At 42.2% G+C, this 21493-nt stretch overlaps 1 protein-coding gene across 2 annotated transcripts in view; it reads right to left on the bottom strand.

The window, feature by feature from the left end:
- Positions 1-21493, bottom strand: part of TARSL2 (threonyl-tRNA synthetase-like 2) — a 130292-nt gene that overhangs the window by 81474 nt on the left and 27325 nt on the right. For both annotated transcript variants that reach the window (XM_006874530.1, XM_006874529.1), the window contains 4 exons: positions 14517-14640; positions 7159-7280; positions 5387-5504; positions 2251-2315 (listed from right to left, as the gene is read on the bottom strand). In XM_006874530.1, the coding sequence (XP_006874592.1) occupies positions 2251-2315; positions 5387-5504; positions 7159-7280; positions 14517-14640 (429 nt within the window). The remainder of the gene's footprint in view (positions 1-2250; positions 2316-5386; positions 5505-7158; positions 7281-14516; positions 14641-21493) is intronic.

Consider the following 21493-nt stretch of genomic DNA (forward strand, 5'->3'; position numbering starts at 1 on the left):
CAACCTTGTGATGAAAAACATTGTCAAGGGAGTTCTGTGGACAAAGAACCAACAAGAACAAACAACCAGAGACTGAGGTATGTAGCAGCATCACCTGGAAGTCAATCGACAAATGGAAGAGTCAAGAACAGAATAAAATTATAAGAACAAATTCAGAGGATCTGGGAGGTCAGTCTATGATCAAAACAATTACAATGTGAAACAAGGTAAACATAGAGGAACAGAGATCCACGTGGTGAGAAGGTCAGGTAGTTAATGAAATATAAAGTAACCACAATGGTGGGGTTGGGGTTGTGAGTTTAGGGTGAAGTGGAGGGAGGCGATGGTAGAGCACAGGGTAAGGGCAGACACATCACGTTTCGGGTGTTGGGATGGGAAATACATGAAGGGTGAGGAAGTGGAAGAACAAGGTAGATAGGGGAACACTGAGACAGGTTTGCATGGCCTAAGTGGGACAGAGGTAAACAGTGATACATGCTTAGCCTTGGAACAACAGTGCTCTGTGATACAGGGATCTAAGCATAGTTTGAAGAGGGGAAATAATACTAAGATGCTTGACTGTCTATTGAATATTTTTTTTTCCTTGTCTACTATTGAGTGAAATAGAAAGAATGTCAGGAAACATGATTACAGAAGCTTGTAAGCCCGTCTTCAGCCTAATTGGAAAACCTAAAAGGGGTTCTAGAACTTGCCCAGTGAAACAGGCCTCTTGTGGAGCCTTTGCAGAGTACAGGACCTTAGGTGGAATTCTGAGTCCCATCCAGAACCTTCTGAGGTGGGACATTCCCACTAGAAACGACAAGCAGACCAGCCTGGAACAGCTAGAGCATCAGAAGATGCACCTTCAAAGAAAGATCATCAGGAAAAATCCAAAACAAAAATGTCAGTATGACAGGCTACTACAAGAATAAGCAAGTTGTTCACCAGGAAGTCATCAAGGCAAGCAATGAAGTTCCTTCAGGACAAATCCCCCTCTAAGACTGAAACTCAAAGGGAACACATGAGCAGGCATGTACGCTTGCTGACGACCATGTTGGTCTACTGGTGAGTGGAAGAGGGGGAAAGGCAGCATTGAAGAGATGGGCTGAATTCAACCATGGTTCATTGACTCCCGTTGACCTGGAGATGAGAGAGAGAAGAGCAAGGGCTAGTTTGTCCACAGTGTGGTGAGACCTAGGGACACCTGAGCCCACGGACAAGGACATAGCCACAGAGGGCTAGAGCCAAGAGTGATGCATCCAGCTGATATGAAGTGAGGGGAGACGCACAAGAACACCCAAATTTGCAGATTGTACCCATTTGACCTAAATTCGATGGTTGATAATCAGAACTCAACTAGAGGAAAAAAAATTTTTTTGATAAAGGAAAACAAGGATAAATTGCTACAATTTGATGAACCTGACCTATACTCATGGCGGTAGTAACTCTAAATACCAACAGAGAGGGAAGGAGTCTTCACATCAAGTATCAGCGCTATCTCCACTGTACACAGGATAGATAGGGACTGGCAACTTAGACATTGGCTACCTAAAATGAGGGGGCAATAAAGGCACGAAGTGACTGGCTTACAAGGTTTCAAGAGGGAGTTTAGTTTAAGAGTTGGGGGTTTAAGAGTACCCATTGAATAGCTGTCATCTTGTCTAGATGGGTTTGACTAAAAGACATGGGGATAAGATTTGTATGATTCAATAGTGAGTAATTATATCATGACCAATTGTGACTGTCACAATTGTAAAGGTAGAAGTTTTGTAACATAAATTAAAAATGGGGCACACTTCATCTTACAGTCCATAAACAAAGGATCCTAGGACCATCAAGAGAGAAGAGCACAAGAGGAATGCAGGACCTTATTCAGAGAAGCAGTGACACCAGAGATGGAGGCAGAGATGGGGACATGGAGAGAGGGAGCAGCTGAGGACACTAGATTCATGGAAAGAGAGGGACTGAGAGCTGGTTGCCAGGATACAGACTTTTAGAATGTGTCCTTTGGTAGTGTAAATTATTATATATGTCTGAGTGTCATTGTTTTTTTTAAAAAAGAGAGCTAAAATGAATAGAGAGAAATACTGTTAACTGATGGTACATGGAGGGAATTATAATCATTGTGATGAAACAAGTGGTACAATTTGTTGAACACAAAACTTAAGATCTGCCCTGTAATCTTACACTCAATCCACAATAAAAACTTAAAAGAAAAACAAAAATAAATCCCTAACCAAAAAAAAAAAAAAAAAATTGTGTTCACTTTACCTGTAAACAGTGGTGGTTGGAGTATTAACCTTCTCATTCAGGATGCGGCACTTAAATTTATTGTACTACAAAGGAAAATATATTTACACATTATCACATAAAATGTTTAAATGAAAAAAAAAAAAAAAAAGAAAGTTTAAATATTTCCAACAAGCACTAAACATGCATTTATTTCAGTCTAGGTGCTGAGACATCAGGGACTCAGAGCACTCAGTGTAGAGTGCACTGCCCCAAGCCCCAGAGCTGAGCCCATGCAGTTACTAAGCACATGAAATATGACTATTGAACTGAGATGTGCTGGGAGTACAAAACACATTGGGTTTCAGAAGCATAGTGTGAAAACAAAAGACTATGAACTAGCTCATTATTTTTATATTGATTACATGAAGAATGATTTTTTTATGAAGTTAACTAAAAAGTAACACTACAAAATAATTTGTTGTTGTTAAGTGCCATCAAGTATGTTCTGACCCATAACAACTCTGTATAGAGTTTCCAAGGAGCAGCTGATGAGCTTCAACCACTGATCTTAAATTCAAACTGACTTTGCAGTCCAGTGTATTAACCCCCAGTGCCATACCTGGACTCCACAAGAACATAGAAACACCTAATAAACAAAAATACCAATACGTAAAGCTATTGCTTCTCGACATATCATCCAACTAGGTCTATATACTCCTGAAAGTGGTATTTCTATCTCTATGTCTCCTCCTCAAAGACTTCTGAGATCTTCAATTTACACCATGTCAAAAGGGACTAAACTTGTGTACCTTTACAATGTTCTGAGTTTTGGGAAGAAAAAGAAGTCTGAAGCAACATCAGGGTTAAGGTTTCCCAATGCAATCCTTGTAGGGCAGTCATCGCTACCCTCAAGTAATAAGCAGGTACTGTCATGGTAGAAAATAATTCCTTAGAGCAATTTTGTTGGCCTTTTTCTCATAGATGCTGTTTTCAATTTTCTTTCTTTCTTTTAAAAAAAGTTTTTATTGTGAATTGGGTAAAGGTTTACAAAGTAGATCATCAATTATACATTCACATTTTGGCACATCTCACTGACTGCAATCCTGACAATGTAACACACTTTTCTGACTTCCTCCCTGGGTTTCCTCTTTCCATTCCCTCCTTCTTTCCTAACCCTTCTGAACTTTGTCCTTGAATAAATGCTGTCCCTGTGGTTGATTACTCTAAGGTGTAGGTACCTCACTAGTGTTACTTTTCCCCTTGTGGATCTATTTATTATGACTTCAGTTCCAGACCTGAAGGAAGATTCAGTCACGAGCCATAGTCTTGTGGGTTCCAGAAAACTCTATTCAACCATTAAGTCTGGTCTTTTTTATGATTTTGAATTCAGGTTCACATTTTTCTCTCAACTGTCACTCTATCCCAGATCTTCTGATGTAAACCCTTTCAGAACAGTTGGTAGTGTGGTAGCTGGGCCACCATCTAGTTCTGGTCTTAGGGTCAGTCATATATGGAACCTGATAGTCATATGAAACACTGAATTGACTGTTTCCATGTGTCTTCACTTTTCACAACTCTTTCTTCCTCTGAACAGGGATAGACCAATAGTTGCACCTTAGATGGCCACTCAGAAACTTTTAACAGCTCAGTCACTACAAACCAAAGTAGGATGCAGAACATTGTCTTTGTGGACTGTATTATGCCAACTGACCTAGGTGTCTCCTAGACTATGGTCCTGAGCTCCCAAGCCCACTGACTCATCACCTTGTGGTGTTAGGTTACATCAAAGACGTTTTTTATAATTTTGTCCCCTGGAAGCTTTCTTTACTAAGATTCACAGCCTCAAAAACACTATCCAGAGTCACTATGAGTTGGAACCGACTCTATAACACTTACAACAAAAAATTTTAAAGTAAAATTGGAAATAGTTTTAAGCATGTTGGTCATACAACATAAAGAAAAAGTTGAAGTTTTACAATGGGTATTCTAGCCTTTTAAGAAAAAAAAAGAGCAAGACTTAACAGAAAATTTTTTTAAAAAGAGAAAATGTCAGGATTTTATATGGGCTAATTACTAGTGAAAATATTAAGTATCTTCAGAATGAATCAGCTTTAGAAACATACATATGAAAATTATCTAATACATCATCTGCCTTAAAATTTCCAGGATCTAGATAGTAGGAATGTGAGAAGGAACTCTTGTTGCCATGGTCCATCTTCAGGACTAAGGGAAGTCTGGGGGGTAGCAGGCTAGCAAAACAAAAGCTCAGTGGAGGGTAACTTTAAGAATATATCCATCAAGGAAATAGGGAAAGTTCATGGGGCAAAGGGGAAACTAACTTTAAATGAGAGTACTCCCAGTAATGACTAGTAGGAGATTTTGGGAGGAGACTGTGACTTCGTAATACTCAGTAGAAGGGGAAGTGGAAGAGGGGCTTTTTTGAGACAGGGAATAAAACTGTCTAAGGGCCAGCCATGAAGCACATCTGCCCATGTCTACTGGGTTGGGCACCCGATTTTGCAAAATCAAATAAAGAAAACCTCTCTCTCACTAAAATGAGTACAGACTATTGAGTGTTTGTCAGTATCAACATTTCTCACAGGAATATGTCATAGTGTGAGAAATTCTCAAGATGGTTCATCTTCAGGAATAAAGGGAGCATGAAATTGCTAGATCAGACATAGGTTGTTGATTCAAACCCAGGGGTATGTGAGCAGGATGAATTGGGGGAGGGGGGAGACAAATCTGTTCTAGGACTAGGAACTTTAAGTAAGAATAGAGTCATTAAGGCTATGAGTGCCACCTGGGCTAGATTGTGAACCACAAGCTAACTGGGGGAGGGAAAATGGGAATAAAACTCTTTGCAAGGCAGCCATGCAGCGTGTCTGCCTGTCTACTGGGTTGGTCCCTAATAAAAAGACTCTTGCTCAAGTGAATATAGATTGGATTTCCTGAGCCTTATGTTGATAAGTGCTTGTGATAACTCATCCGTGACCTTACAACAGACAGGAACTGAGGCAGTATTGGGGTATGGACAACGTTTCTCACAATAGCAAATTCACAATAATTTGCCAAACTGTCTGGAACAATTTTCATTGGTGAACAACAGCCAGTTATTTGCCCAAGAAACAAACCAACAAACAAGCCAGCCTACATTAATTATTCCCCAAGTTACCTTAAACATTTCCAGCAGGGTCTCCTTACTGACTTCTAATCTTTCAAAAGGTTGTTTTTCTTTTATGATAGTTTTACATATATTCTCCAGTGTTGATAATTCTGTGCTGGACACTGCTCTAAAAATAAAAGCAAATAAAAAGTAAGAATGAAAAATAGACGTTTCCAACATTAAGCATGTTGTCTTTTGTGGACCTTTTTCGCTAACTGACACACATCCTAAATTTGGTGTGTTACTGTGCTAGCATTTCAGAAAGACAAGCATGCACCCGCAGCGCAGATGTTCCTGTTACTGAGAGGGAAACTGAGGCTTCAGCTGATGAAGTGGTCTGCCTGATGTCTCTCAGGCAGGGCTACATTCCCTTCTGCTGTGGGGCCAGCCATTGGAAACACTCTCTTAGAATACTGAACCTATTGTACGCAGTCTCCTTTCTTCCTCCTTAGTTCTCACACATTGATTTGTTTTTTTCAAAAGAGTTACACTGAGTACTTACTATATTCCTGCCCTCAAACGCTGTGAAGTATCCCTGGGGAGAAAGCTCTGTGACTAAGGGAGCTACAGGGTCACCGTGCACTCCACAGGCACAGAGGCCTTGAATGTTCTTCCCCAAATTATGCCCTGAACATTCTCATGGCCTGAGCCCTCATCAGCTTCACTCCAATCTCCACTTGGATCCACTGTATTCTTTCCTAGCTATCCTGCCCATCACCTGGTTTATGCTCCTACACCTGGCTTAGCTTTCTCGACAACACCGATCACCACCCACACGAACTGACTATTCATTTGTTTATTCTCGTCCCTCAGCCAGACTATCTGAGGAAAGATGATTTGTGGGTAGTGAATCAGCAGCCCCAAGAACAGAGCACACAGTAGGCAGTCAAACGCCCTTGCTGACAGAATCCAGGCTGGGGGGTGGCAGATGCACTGAGTAGTACTACAGAGCACTGGCCATTCAGGCAGGGTAGCAACCCGGCAGGAGGTGTTATGGTTCTTAATGAAGATGGGAGAAGAGAGAGGAAGAGGAGGGTGGGAAAACTATTTGGTAAACACACTGGCTGGCCTGGAGTAAATGACTGGGGCTTGGGAGGAGGGAAGGCAGGTGAGTAACAGGGTGGAAACACGATGCAGGTACTACAGGCAAGGAGGCTGGTGGGACAGGCTGCTGGTGCTTTCAACACTGACCTGGAGAATGAAAGGCCTCTCAGAACCATCCTAGCCTGGTGTTCACCTGGGTGAGATGTTTGGTCAAGGTCGAGAGTGTCCTTAATTATTACAAAGCAAAAGTGAACTAATTCTAGGGACTAAATTTGTAATTTGGGTCTGAATTTGTATCAAGCTCTAGCAAGTGACTGATAAAATATTCACTTTCTTCTATGGAAAAATTAAAAGAAAGAAAACAATTTTGAAAATTTACCCTTGAGCCTAAACTTATATTAAAATTTTTTTCCCAAGATGATTAAGCAGCCTATAGTCACATTATGTAATATATATATATAGTCATTTACTAACATGGAGTTCTGGTGTGGAGCTATAGGATGATCACATTATGCAATATATATAGTCGTTAACTAATATGGAGTCCTGGTGTGGTGTTGTAGGATCAGCACTGGCTGCTAGTTCAAACCCACCAGCTGCTCCTTGGAAACCCTATACAGGGTTGCTATGAATCAGAATCGACTCAATGGCACTTAACAACTACCACAAACTAATGTAACCACTAAAAAACAATGAACTTTTCGTGCATGGATTCAGAAGTGAGCTTTCAGCATTACCTGTCTCTGATGAACATGTCATAGTAAAATCCATTCTCAGTGGGTGGACCGTAGCACAAATGGCCTCCATAGTGCAGTTCCATGGCCTCCCCAAGAATGTGAGCACTGGAGTGCCAGTATACCTGCATGGCACGGACAGAAAGACCACTTGCTACCAAGACTGTGATGGAAGTTTATTAGTAAAGTCACATAAATAAGCAAGTAGATAATTTTATGGGAATAAACTCCAAGACCTAAGGATAAAATCCATTTCTATTGTACATCTTCTATGACCACCTGCTGTTGTTAAGTGCCATTGAGTCAGTTCTGACTCACAGCATCCCTGTGTAGGGTTTCTGAGGAGAGGCTGGTGAGCTTGAACTGCCAACCTTGTGGTTCAAATCAACTTTACAGTCTCACTCATTAACCCACAGCGCCACACCAATGACCACTTAGAAGAGAATATCTCCTGAATCCTTTCTGGAATTCTACCAGAATAATTTGTTCAATTCTAGTCCTGGTGTGGTACTGTGGGTTAAGGTACTGGACTGCAAAGTCAGGTTGAACTTCAAGGTCAGCGGTTCAAGCACACCAGCGACTCCTCAGAAACCCTACACAGGGTCACTATAGGTCAGAACCAACTCGATGGCACTTAACAACAACAAAAATACACACAGAAGGAATTTACTTGCCAGCTGTACTCAAACTGTAAATTCTCCTCCTAGCAATTTTACACTTTGTTGTACATTAGCCTCATGAATTAAAGGCCCAAACCAAACCTGTTGCCATTGAGGTGATTCCAATGAATGGCAACCCCATGTGTTACAGAGTAGAACTGGTGCATAGGATTGTCTTGGCTGTAAACTTAGGAAAGCAGCTGGCCAGGCCTTTCTTCCCCGGCGCCACTAGGTGCATTTGAAGTGAACTACCAACTTTTGTATTAGTTATCGAGCACAAACCATTTGTGCTAAATGAGGAGCTTATGGGTGCAGCAGACCGCATGAAACCCTCAGCTAGCTGTTCAGACCACTGAGCAGAAGAGCCGTGTGGAAACTAGACTGAGCCAGAGAGGGGGAGTGGGGAGGAGGAGCCAAGGCCAGTCCCCTTGTTCTCCGTGGGCTGCCTCTCTGAGCTGAAAGTGGAAAGCTAGACTAGCTCGTCCTAACATCACTGACATTAACAATATTTTACATTTACACAGCACTTAGCATATGCTTGCTGGCACACAATTATGAAATTTTGAAAGTTGGCTTGTGAAGAAATAGGTATCATCAGGGAATGACTGCTGTCTGTCTGTCTGTCTGTCTGTCATGAGACCCCTGAGCAGTATGTAACCTATCATCAGGTAACTAAGCAGAGTCCAAGGGTGAGTTTATCAGTCCTATAAGTTCAGAAAGCTTGATTTGGTAGCATAGTGGTTACAAATCAGGCTGCTAATCTCACCGTCAGCAGTTTAAAACTACCAGCTGTTCCGCGGGAGAAAGATGAGGCTTTCTGCTCCCGTATAGATTTACAGCCTCAGAAACCCTGTACAGGGTCACTATGAGTCGAAACCAACTCCAAAGCACACAACAAGTTCAGAAAGCTTGATTTGGTTTTGAATTCCCAGGGAACCAATTGTTTATGGATAAGCTCAAACTCACCAGTCACCAAAGACACACAGGTGCCAATGAACAAGGTAAGTGCTCCTCAGCAGCACTTTCTCTCCTTTTATTCAAAAGGGAACATTTATGATTAGAAAATGTTGAATCAAATACAACAGAGCAGAGGGACTTACTGGCAGCGGAAAGCCAGTGCAGTCCTGCCCCACAGCAGTGCATTCGGAGATGTGCACACTAGCCCACACAGCTAGACCCAGCGGCTCTGCTCCTCTCCTGAGGATGGCCCCAGCACGGCAGGCAAATCATCAGCCCAAATCTCCTCCCTGGTGCATTTTCCACACCTACATACTTGCTGAACATATTGTGCTGGGAGCACAACAGTGAAGAAATAGATATAGCCATGCCCCCATGCAGCTTATAGCCTAGGGAAATAGGGTGTGGTGCTATGGGATAAGCACTGGATCTTGAGGTCTGGGGTTCAAACCCACGAGCCGCTCCTCAGAAGCCCTATGCAGGACTGCTATGAGTCGGAACTAACTTGATGATACTTAGCAACAGCAGCAACATGTTATAAGATTAGAAGAGTATTTTTAAAGGGTTTTTTAAAAAGAGAGTATTTTTAAAAGAGTATTTGAACAGGGTATGGCACTAATAAAGGACAGAGTGAAGGTCCAACACACACAGGAAGTCCTGTGGGGCTGGTGTGTATGGGGTGGAACAAAAAACAGTCTGAGGAAGGTTGGATAAGCAGGCAGGAGTCAGTGACCAGGCTGGCCACGTAAAGGAATTTTGGTTTTATTCGCAATGCAATGGGAAACGCTAAAAGTTTTAAGCACACAAGTAAGGTTCCCTGTACTTTTTACAACAATAGTATGGTAGTCATATGGGAATGCATTTCAGGGGAATGAGACAGAAAACAGGTAGTTTGTTTAGTGGCCTATGACAGACTCTTGAGAAGTAGCAATGGGTGGAGCGAAGTGGACAGACTCAATACACGTTATGAGAGTAACATCTGCTGGGCTTGTCAGTGAATTGGAGACTGGCGTTGAGGAGTTGGGAAGAACCACTATAACTTCCAAGATTCCAACTTGAGTAACTAAATATGTGGTGGAATTGTAATGGAAAGACAGGGGAGAAATAAGTTCTGGGGTTACAAATTAAGAAGTCTGTTATGGATATCTGGATTTGCAGGTTCAAGAGATCAGACGACTATTGCATTGGGCAAATCTGCCGCACAGGAACTTTTTAAAGTACTGAAGAGCAGAGATGTCAGCTTGAGGACTAAGGTGCGCCTGACCCAAGCCATGGTATTTTCAATAACCTCATATGGATGCGAAAGCTGGACAGTGAATAAGGAAGATCGTAGAATAATTGATGCCTTTGAGTTGTGGTGTTGGAGGAGAATACTAAAAGTGCCATGGACTGCCAAAAGAACCAACAGATCGAAGAAGTGCAGCCAGAGTGCTCCTTGGAGGCCAGGATGGCTAAGCTTCGTCTCTCATACTTTGGACACATTGTCCCGAGAGAACAGTCACTGGAGAAGGATGTCATGCTGGGTAACGTGGAGGGTCAGAGAAAAAGAGGAAGACCCCCAACGAGATGGATCAGCCAGGTGACATCATTGATGGCGTCAAGTGTGGCGGCGGTAGTGAGGTTGGCCCAGGATCGGGCATTGTTTCGTTCTGCTGTGCATGGGGTCGCTATGAGTCGGTTCCGACTCGATGGCACCTGACAACAGCAACAACATATAATATCTCAGTACAGATATCACATATGTAGTAGTGCAGACAAAACTGAGTCATGTCTAGCTACAGGAAGTTGAGAGTAGACAGTTGATTGAAAGACATGACTGCTTAGAATGGGAGTGTAAAGAGAGAAGGGGGCTATGAAATTCTCAAGGTCTAGAGGTGTATGCAGAACAGCACGCCAGCAAAGGCTAAGAAGGAATAACTGAAGGAAATAAACCAGGAAACACTGATACCATGGAGCGCATTAAACGAAGCGAGAGGTTACCAGTCAATAGTGCTGAGAGCATATACAGGTGGTGGGAGAGTAGTTGACTTTCAATGTCATGCCCAGCTAAGGCCATATGGTGCTGTGCAATGGAGTCAGTTCCATGGTGACCCTGTACAGGGTTTCCGAGGCTGGAAATCTTCACGGGAACAGAAAGCCTCATCTTTCTCCTGTGGAACGGCTGATAGTTTCAAACTGCTAACCTTGAGGTTAGCAGCCTGACTCGTAACCAGCACACTACCAGAGATATATGGTAGCATAATGGTTATGAATCAGGCTGTTAACCTCAAGGCTGGCAGTTCAAAACTACCAGTCGTTCCATGGGAGAAAGATGAGGCTTTCTGCTCCTGTAAAGATTTACAGCCTTGGAAAGCCTGTGCAGGGTCACTATGAGTCAGAATCAACTCCATGGTACTTAACAACAACAACAACATGGGCAAAATAAAGAGTTCTGGTAGGGTACTGGTTATGAATCAGGCTGTGAACCTTAAGGTCAACAGTTCAAAACTACCAGCTGTTCCTCAGGAGAAAGATGAGGCTTTCTACTCCCATAAAGATTTACAACCTTAGGAACCCTGTACAGGGTCACTATGAGTCGGAAACGAATCCCCAGCACCTCACAACCACCATGATGGGCAAAATACTGAATGATGCAGAAAGCATCAAAAGAAAATGGAAAGAATACAGAGTCACTGTACCAAAAGATATGGTCAATGTTCAACCAGTTCAAGAGGCAGCATATAATCAAAAGCCAATGATCCTAAAGGAAGAAGTCCAAAGTGCATTGAAGGCACTGGAAAGGAACAAGGCACCGGAATTGATAGAATACAAATTGAATACTTTCAAAAAACTGATGTGGCACTGGAGGTACTCACTCATCTATGCCCAGAAATTTTGAAGACCAACTGACTGGAAGAGATCCATATTTGTGCCCATTCCAAAGAGAGGTGACCCACTGGAATGTGGAAATTGTAGGACAATATCTTTGATATCCTACACAAGTAAAGTTTTACTAAAGGTAATACAGAAACAGCTGCAACCATACACTGACAGTAAACTTCCAGAGGTTCAAGCTGGATTAAGAGGAGGATGTGGAACAAGGAATATCATTGCTAATGTCAAATGGATCTTGGCTGAAAGTAGGGAATACCAGAAAGATGTTTATCTGTGGTTTCTTGAGTATGCAAAGGCTTTTGAATGTGTGGATCATCACAAGCTATGGACAACATTGCAAAGTATGAAGATTCTAGAACACTTCATTGTGTTCATGAGGAACATGAACACAGACCAAGAGGCAATTGTTTGAACAGAACAAGTGAATACCAAATGATTTAAAATTAGGAAAGGTGTGCGCCAGGGTTGTATTCTTTTACTATACTTATTCAACCTGTATGCTGAGCAAATAATCTGAGAAGCTGGGTTATATGAAGAAAAACATGGCATCAGGTTGCAAGAAGACTCATTAACAACCTGCAATATACACATGATATACCCTTGCTTGCTAAAAGTGAAGGGGACTTAAAATACTTACTGATAAAGATAAAAAACCACAGCCTTCAGTATGGGTTGCATCTCAATGTAAAGAAAGCAAAAATCCTCACCACTGGACCAATAATCAACATCCATATAAATGAAGAAAAGACTGAAGTTTTCCAAGACTTCTTTTTGCTGGATCAGCCATCAATACTCATGGAAGCAGCAGTCAAGAAATCAACTGATGTACTGCATTAGGCAAATCTGCTGCACAAGACCTCTTTAAGTGTTGAAGAGCACAGATGTCAGCTTGAGGACTAAGGTGTGCCTGATGCAAGCCATGGTATTTTCAATAACCTCATATGCATGTGAAAGCTGGACAGTGAATTAGGAAGACCGTGAAGAATCAATACATTTGAGTAATGGTGTTGGAAGAGAATACTGAAAGTACCATGGACAGCCAAAAGAACAAACAGATCTGTGTTGGAAGAAGTATGGCCATAATGCTCCTTGGAAGGTAGGATGGCCAGACTTCATTTCTCTTACTTTGGACATAGTATCAGGAGAGACCAGTCACTGGAGAAAGATACCATGTTTTGTAAAGTAGAGGGTCAGAGAAAAATAGGAAAAACCCCAACGAGATGGATTGGCACAGTGGCAGCAGCGATGGGCTCAGGCGTAGCAATGACTGTGAGGTTGGTCTGGGACCGGGCACTGTTTCATTACATTGTGCTATGAGTTGGTGCCAACTCGATGGCACCTAAGCACCACCACAACTACAAAATCTTAGTTTTCTAGATTAGCTTTCAACAGGGACTCTTTTTCATGAACATGTAGTGAATATTCATAAATTGATTTATTTTTAAAGTCAGTTTATACACTCATCGTTAAAAGACAGTGAAATGTAAGAACAAAGATGATTTGTTTCCACAGAGGCTTCAAGATCTTGGACAAGTCACTGAACCTTTGTGAGCTTTGGCTGCCTCATTTGTAAACTGAGAAGAAAGCAGTCCCTGTATGACAGACAGGTTACGATGGCTCAGGAAGAGCACACCTAGGAGGCTGAGAACAGTGCCTGGGACCTAATAAGCCCTCACGAGTGCTCACTACTCTCATCATTTTCATCAACAACTACAAATCCTTATGGAAGCCCTAGACTGCAAGGGCAGGTACCACGTTACTGTCCTGGGGGCAGAGGACATGTGGATTGGACACTCTAAAATATTCCCTAATCTAATAAAAATTTCTTTTTCATGAATTCCTTGAATGCAAGGAGGGAAGAAACTCTAAAAATGCTGATGTTTCCAAGGAAAAACAAATTCGGCAGTTCTCTAGCCCTTGCCCCCAAATTGCTGACAAACTGTCAGTTCAGCAGCAGACTGTTGAAGCAGAGTTGTGGGAATGATTTCTGCAGATACTCTGAGAGTCAGCCAGTGTGAGAACTGTGAGGACTGCGGGGACTCAGGTGAGGCCTGGGTGGGGCCAGGGGAGTATTAAAACAGTCACATTCCATTTCTTTAGACACAATATCTGAAATGACCTCCCTGTTGTCTTGTCTGGTTACAATGCTGTCTGTTTGGTCCGCTGCAGCACTATGTCTGGCACCTGCATCCAGCATTTTACATTTGTTAGCTGACCAAGAGAATAATTACATAAAAATGTAAAGTCCAGGGATGAAGTTAGGTGATGGATGTTTAGGACTAGTAAGAAAACCACTAAATTACATGTAACTGTTTCTTGCGTTCTAAAATTGTTCTTTCTCACTTAAAAAAAAGACCACATAACACTTTAAAATGTAGTTTCATTAATATTGTTTTGTTTAGCTATTAATGGTTATACTTTGTATCAATTAATGTAATGTGAACGAAAAGCAATTTATATTTTATGGAGACAATGGACCACTTGAAGGGAGATTGAAAAATTAAGGTGACAAAGTATATAAAAGTTATATAAAATGTGGTATTTATTTTATAGCATATTACATTAAATATTTAAGGAGCTCTGGTAGCATAGTGGTTACGAGTCGGGCTGCTAACCTCACAGTCAGCAGCTCGAAACTACCAGCGGTTCTGCGTGAGAAAGATGAGGCTTTCTGCTCCTGTAAGGATGTACAGCCTCGGAAACCCTATACAGGATTGCTGTGAGTCGGAACTGACTCAATGGTACTTAATAACAACAGCACTATACAAATTGAAATCTCAAAGGGACACAAATTTATAATCTGGACTTCAATATGTAGCCTCTTATATGATACAGTTTAAAATATATTAAGTTTAGTTTTCAAATACTTACAGCTTGGGCTTCCTCATTATCAAACGTAAGCAGCTCCAAAGTGGAATCCCCTTCCAGTGGGCGGTCCAAGTCCCATAATTCACCATTTACTTTGGCTATTACTGTGTTTTCAGCCACTTCTTGACTAGTAAGAGAAAAACCACTTGAGAGTTACAATTATTCATTAAGAAGCAAATACAACGATTAGTTTCTAGGGTTTTTAAAGTAGATAAAAAGTGCAAATCTAAACTAATAGGACAGATCTTTTTTATTTGGAAAACATTTAAGTACTAAAGTAATATGTAGGAGTCCTGGTGGTTCATTGGACTGCAAGGTCTGTTTGAACTGCAAGGTCAGCAGTTCAAACACACCAGCTGCTCCTTGGAAACCCTATAAGGGTCATTATGAATCACAACCAACTCCACAGCACTTTACAACAACAACAAAGTAATATGTGTTCACTGTAAAAAACTTGGAAAATAGAGAAAGCACAAAGGAAAAAAAATTTAATCACATACGAAGACATTTTGATACATGTCTTTTCAGTCATTTTCCTATGTCCCTATTTCCTTCCCATTCTGCTCACAAACACATACACAGACACACACACATGCATCCTTTTTTACATATCACAGTTACCAACATAACTTTATAGCCTGATTTTCACTGTCATGCCAGCTGATGGTCTTCTAGAACCTTCTAGAAGTATCCTATTTATTAGTGTAGTTTCCCCTGCTGCTCACTTGGGTCTTCTGTTCTGTGTATTCCACTTTCACAGACCACACTATCCAGACATCCGCGTGCCCTCTGGGACTGCTTTTTGGGAACAGTCCTTGGAAGTGGAATCGTCATGCCAAAGGGAATGAGTGCACCAGGTTTCGAAGTCTTCCAATATACATGGCCTGAGTCTGCTACTTTCATGTAGTCCACAGGAGTTGTACGTCCTTGTGATTTGATGCTGAGAATTATTGTTTTAATTTGATTCTGATGACTCATTTTAGCACGTTTACTGGATATTTTTACTTTTATGAACTGTTTGTGTCATGTGCCTATTTCCTATTAAGGTGTTGATCTTTGTCTTTCCTTTGTGCATGGGAAATAAGAGTTGTTTGAAAACTGCATATAAAAATAACATTATGAGAAGAAACTTGGAAAGCACAAAGAGAAAAAAAATCACCCGCAATCCTACCACACACAGATTACTTTTAACATCTTGCTTTATATGCCCTTCTACATTTTGTAATAAATACATACATTGATTGATTGATGACTATGTGCCATGGAGTCAGTTCCTACTCAGTGACACTGCATAATGTTTCTGAGAATGTGAATCTTTATGGGAGCAGAAAGCCTCATCTTTCTCCTGTGGAACAGCTGGTAGTTTTGAACTACTGACCTTAAGGTTTAGCAGCCTGACTCATAACCACTATGCTACCAGAGCTCCTTAAATACATATATGTTGTTGTTGTTAAATGCCATCAAGTTGGTTCAGAATCATAGCGACCCTGTATATGGTTTCCAAGAAGCAGCTAGTGAGCTTGAATTATATAGACATATAAATACATATATGTTGTTATTGTTGTTTACGTCGTTGAGTTGGTTCTGACCTATAGCGACCCTGTAAAGGGTTTTTAAGGTGAGCTTGAACCTCCAACCTTGAGGTTCAAACTGACTGTGCAGTTCAGTACATTAATCCAGAGTCACACCAGAACTCCAAATATCTATATAGACCTGGACATACACCACTCTTGTTGTTGTGTGCGTTCAAGCTGGTTCAACTCAAAGCAACCCTGTATAGGGTTTCAGAGAGGAGTTGGTGGGTTTAAAGTGCCAACCCTATGTTACCAGTGAAGTGCTTATCTTACAGTGCCACACCAGGGCTCTGGACATATACCACAGTTCTCAACTATTTTCTCAGGAAAAATTCTAAAAATCAAAACTTCTGGTTAAGACAAATGTACTTCCAATGACTATCTTTCAGGATTTATTGCCAAATTTTCCTACCAGCAGTGTTCAAAATCGCCTTTTCTCTAGGTTCACAGATACTCCAAACACCAAGCAAAACCCACTGCCATTAAGTCAGCTCAGAGTCCTTGTGTCAGAGAGTAAACTTCTCCATGGGGTTTTCTGGGCTACAATATTCATGGGGAGCATGGTGGATCTGCAGGATGAGCACTGGACAGTGAACCACAAGGCTGACAGCTTGATCCCACCAGCCACTCTATAGGAGAAAAATGAGGCTTTCTTGTCCCAGGAAGACTGATTAGCCTTGGAAACCCTATACAGGGTCAACTCGACAATCTTCATGGGCACAGATGTCCAGGCCTTTGTTCCACAGTACTACTGTTGTTGTTGATAAGTGCCGTTGAGTCGGTTCCAACTCTTAATGACCCTGAATAGGGTTTACTAGGAGCAGCTGGATTGCAGCAGTCAATCTTGCAGTTAGCAGTCCAGTGCGCACACTCCAGCATCACACCAGGACTAGGTGGGTCCACATCACCAACGTTTAGGTTAGTGTCAAGCACAAACCATTTGGCCCACCAGGGACCATAAAATATTGTTGTTGTCTAATGCTGTCGAGTCACTTGGTTTCCAAGCTGTGAGTTTAAATTTTGCAGTTAGCAGCCCAGTGCTTATCCTATACTGACACACCAGGAGGTACTATTTAATTGTATCACTGTTACCATGTATGATTTTAATTTGCACTTCTGTGATTAATTTATACAGCAGCACATTACTGTGCCTGGGAGCTGTCAGGACAACCTGGGTTTAAACACAGGACAATAGCCTCTCTGTGCTTCAGTTTTCTTATTTGTAAAATGGGGATAACGGTACCTCCCTTATGTATTCATTTTAAGGATTACATAAGATAATTCATGCAAAACACTTAGTGCTAGGCCATACTCAGGGTAAGAACTTAATCAATGTTAGGTATAACTGATTAAATGGATGGAAAGAATTTAACCCACAGGTGACTGCACAATAGGGCTTCAAAAAGTTCAGGGAAAATTATAATTTTTTCAATGAACTTTTTGGTGCCCCAGCCCCAATATAAAGAAGTGCTGCCCTGTCGATTTGGACTACTGCCCTCCAGACTATTCTATGAAAGAGAGACTCTCAGCATATTCAAGTCACTGAGTTTTTTGTGGTCACTTTGTCACACCTTAACTTTGGCACAACTAATACAGAAGTGAGTAATGAAAACAAAAATATGTGGCATTGGCTCAGCAGATGGGCAATGGGCTACAAGGAAACAAATGCTAAGGTGTAGAAAGCCAATAACCTCTGTGTCGTACCTGAATTTACTTGATAGGGCTTTTCTATCTAAAGTCGTAAGTTCCATCAAGTGATTGGGTGAGAACACACAAACTAGGTTACAGGACTCTGAGGCTGGGATTAGTTAGTTTTGTCATCCAGCCAGGTATAATAGGAACCATCCCAGAAGCAGGAACAGACAATCCCAGGACCATCAAGAAGGAAGAGCATGAGTGGAGTGTGAGATCCCTACCTAAAAAGCAGGGATGGCAGAGGTGGTGGCATGGAGAGACAGAGTAGCTGAGGGCTGTATGCTCATGGACTGAGTAAAGGAGACTGGCTTGAAGAATGTGCCCTTTGGGCATTCACAGACTGGCTAGAAGAGCTCTCTAATACTTGCCCAAGCAGGGCAGAGGTCAAGGGGCCACACAGCTGAGAGGCGGAAGACAACAGTGAGGCGTGCCTGCAGCCCTGCTGGCAGACAACAGATATTCCTGATTGGAGAACTGCTTCGTTCTGAGTTGGTTTCAGTGCTGTTCCTTCCTTATTAAACCTCATAATCCTAAGGATGGCTGAGTTCTGGGTGGTCACTGTAATGCATTATGGAACCCAGATGTGAAGCAGAGAGTGTTATGGGAGGGACGGCTGGTGTCTGAAGAGGGTGAAGAAGGTTGGAGGGTAGAGACATGTCTGACCTCCACTCCACAGCAATTGGCCTTGAGCTGCTTATGAGTTTGACTCCCTTTTCCCCCTTGTGAAGCCAGGGGGAGTTAGACATGGCTTCCATGCGGTCTTTGCACCTTGTCACGGCATAAGAAACCATTTGATAAAACTTGAAATGAACCATGTGCTTATGGTGACTACAGTCCTGGAGGGAGCAGTTATGAAAAAAGCAGAATGCTGGCATACACTGGTAATTCTTGTTGCTTTTAGCATGATTCCCACATGAATCAGGGAAACTCAGTGAGAATTGTCCAGTTTGCAAATGAAGATGGAAGGGGTAGTGCTAACAGAAGCTCCTTCTGCCTGTGACTTGTGAACCCAAATGAGTAAGAGTCCAGAAATGTGGGGCCATGCAAGATGGAGCAAGCAATCTCTGCCCCAAACAGCAGGAGAGATGGGTGCTGATAGCCTTTCTCAAAAGCCACAAACACAGACAGACAATAGTGGCCTATTCAACTTCCAGGCTTAGGGGTCAGGGTGCTGCTCTCAGCAACAAACCTGCTTCATGTGATCTCAGTCCATTGACTTGAGAGGAATGAGCCAAGTGCAAATGCCAGTAACTAAAAGAGTAAGGAATCTCTGTCGAGGAGAGTGATTGAAGTGAGATTACTTTCCCATGGAACTGGTTAGCAGCAAACAGCGTAGACACTTCCAACGGCTAAATGTGTGAGGAAATTTAATTGCTAAACAAACTAAAACCTAGTTTACAAATATCTGGGATTATCAGTCTCCAAATGTGCTCCAGCAAGACCTGGACTGTGCCCAAGGAGGACAAACTCACACATATTTCAGATGTGACCAATGAGGGTGATGATGGACACTGATGAATCCCCAAAGCTGAAAGTTAGGATCCCAAAGGACTGTGGACTGTTCTCTGGCTGTTCCCAGAGAACAAAGGGTGGCTAGATGGACTGATTCAATACTAGCCACCACAAGGTGAAGCCTCAGCATCAGTTGATTTGACGGCCATTGTCTGCAGTATTTCTCATTGCTCCCCTGTGCCCAAATAAATGCTTTCATTGTAACTGTCTTGTGTTTCTTCTAACATCATATGGTATGAGGTAGACAGACTTGTCTACTCATTTCTGTTGCTAGAATGACAGGAGCCAATCTGAAAGGGATATTTTTCACATCACTCAGAAATGCCAGGCTTTGAGCTGACGGGACCTGGAATTGTCTCACTTACAGGGGAGGGGCTGACCGACACTGGATGGTCAGAAGGATGAACTGTGGCACACTGTCCCCTAAAGCATACTTGCTCTCTTTCAAGGTCAGGGTGATTTAGCTGGGCACATGGTATGAACTATGTTTTATTTCTCTGCTACAGCTACATGTGGCCATCTGACCAGATGTGAGCTCATGATACATCAGTGAAGCTGAAGCCTGCCACTATGGACTCTTGGCCCTAAACCATCTTTGTTCTATTGTTCTTTTGTTTTTGTTTTAAACTGAGTAAAGGTTTATAACAAGAAGTTCTGGTAGCACAGTGGTTACGAGCTGTGCTGCTAACCTCAAGGTCAGCAGTTCAAAACTATCAGCCACTCCACAGGAGAAAGATGAGGTTTGCTGCTCCAGTAAAGATGTACAGCCTCAGAAACCCTCTACAGGATCACTATGAGTCAGAACAGAATCCACAGCTCACCACCACCACCAAAGGTTTATAAAGCAGACACATCGCCAGGTTTACATTCAACAAATCATCTAGTTCATTTCATCTCCATGGCAATCTCATCAATGTAATATCATCCATCCCACATTCACTGGTCTTCAGCTCTGGCCCCCTGCCTGCAGTAGGGTGTAAGGGGAAAACACAGCTTCCAGCCACAAACACCAACAAGCCCCACCTAGGAGAAAATATCAACAGGAGAAATCGGGACCCATAAATGCCCACCAGCCTGTCACCTTTATATGTTGCTATGAAAGAAATTTGATGTTTACCTATTTAAGCCCCTGGATTTTCTAATCCCTTTTTTGCAGCAGGAATTCCCGGGTATGCAAGCAGTTAACGTGCTTAGCTGCTAACTGAAAGGTTGGAGGTTCAAGTCTACCCAGAGGCACAATGGAAGAAAGGCCTAGCAATCTACTTCCAAACAAATAGCCATTAAAAACCTTAGGGAGAGAACAAACAAGATCGTGGTTCAGGGGACAGTGCAGTAAAGAGCTCCGCCAGAAACAACACAGAATACCCGACCAAGCAGGATCAGGGGATGGTCCCAGAACTCAACCACATATAAAGGAATATTTAGAAGGTTGGAAGGCTTAAAGCTAGGGAATTTGTGGCAGAAGCAAGAAATCCATTACTTTCTAGTCCGGGACGCTCATTTGCTACAGGAGCTGCCATCTCGGGTGAGACCAAGTGGGGAAAAGATCAGAGCGGCCACAGACGCCTGGAAGAACCACAGAGATAAAGGTGTGGACATTATTTTCTTTTGTTAGCTATTCACTGGTCCCTTGCTGTCTGCACACCTCCATTCTGGTGACTATAGGGGTGCCTGAGCTAGTGGGTACCCCATCCTCACCCTCAGAGGGTTCTACTACGCATGCGCACAAATCTCCTCGAAATTTAAAGAGACAGTTTCCAATTAAAACCAAACGGCCACAGCCAGTCCTGAACTGTTTACAAGTAGAAAAAAGGCGTAAACGGAGAGTGTGGAACAGGACAAGAAGACACAAAAGGAAATAAGTCAAAAATTAAATCCTAAGTTATGTCAAAACGACCAACAGTGGCATCTTGAAATTTCTCAAGAAGAGTGAAAAGGGAAGCCCATTTCCTGATCACATCTACATGGAGGCAATCAGAAAACATAAAAAATACCAAAACACATACCCATCTAAGTATTAAGGCCACAGATAACCCCTGAAGATGCCCCAAAACAGAAGCAGATGACCATATCTGCACATGTCCAGAAATGAGATAAAGTGACTGAGGCAAATGAGCTGAAAGTAGACCTACACTCCATACTGGAAGATGGGTAGGCTTTGGAAATTCCTGAGAAGGAATTCAGAAAAATGATTATAAA

The sequence above is a fragment of the Chrysochloris asiatica genome, unplaced genomic scaffold, assembly GCF_000296735.1.
Source record: "Chrysochloris asiatica unplaced genomic scaffold, ChrAsi1.0 scaffold00282, whole genome shotgun sequence".
In the NCBI taxonomy this organism is placed as follows: domain Eukaryota; kingdom Metazoa; phylum Chordata; class Mammalia; order Afrosoricida; family Chrysochloridae; genus Chrysochloris; species Chrysochloris asiatica.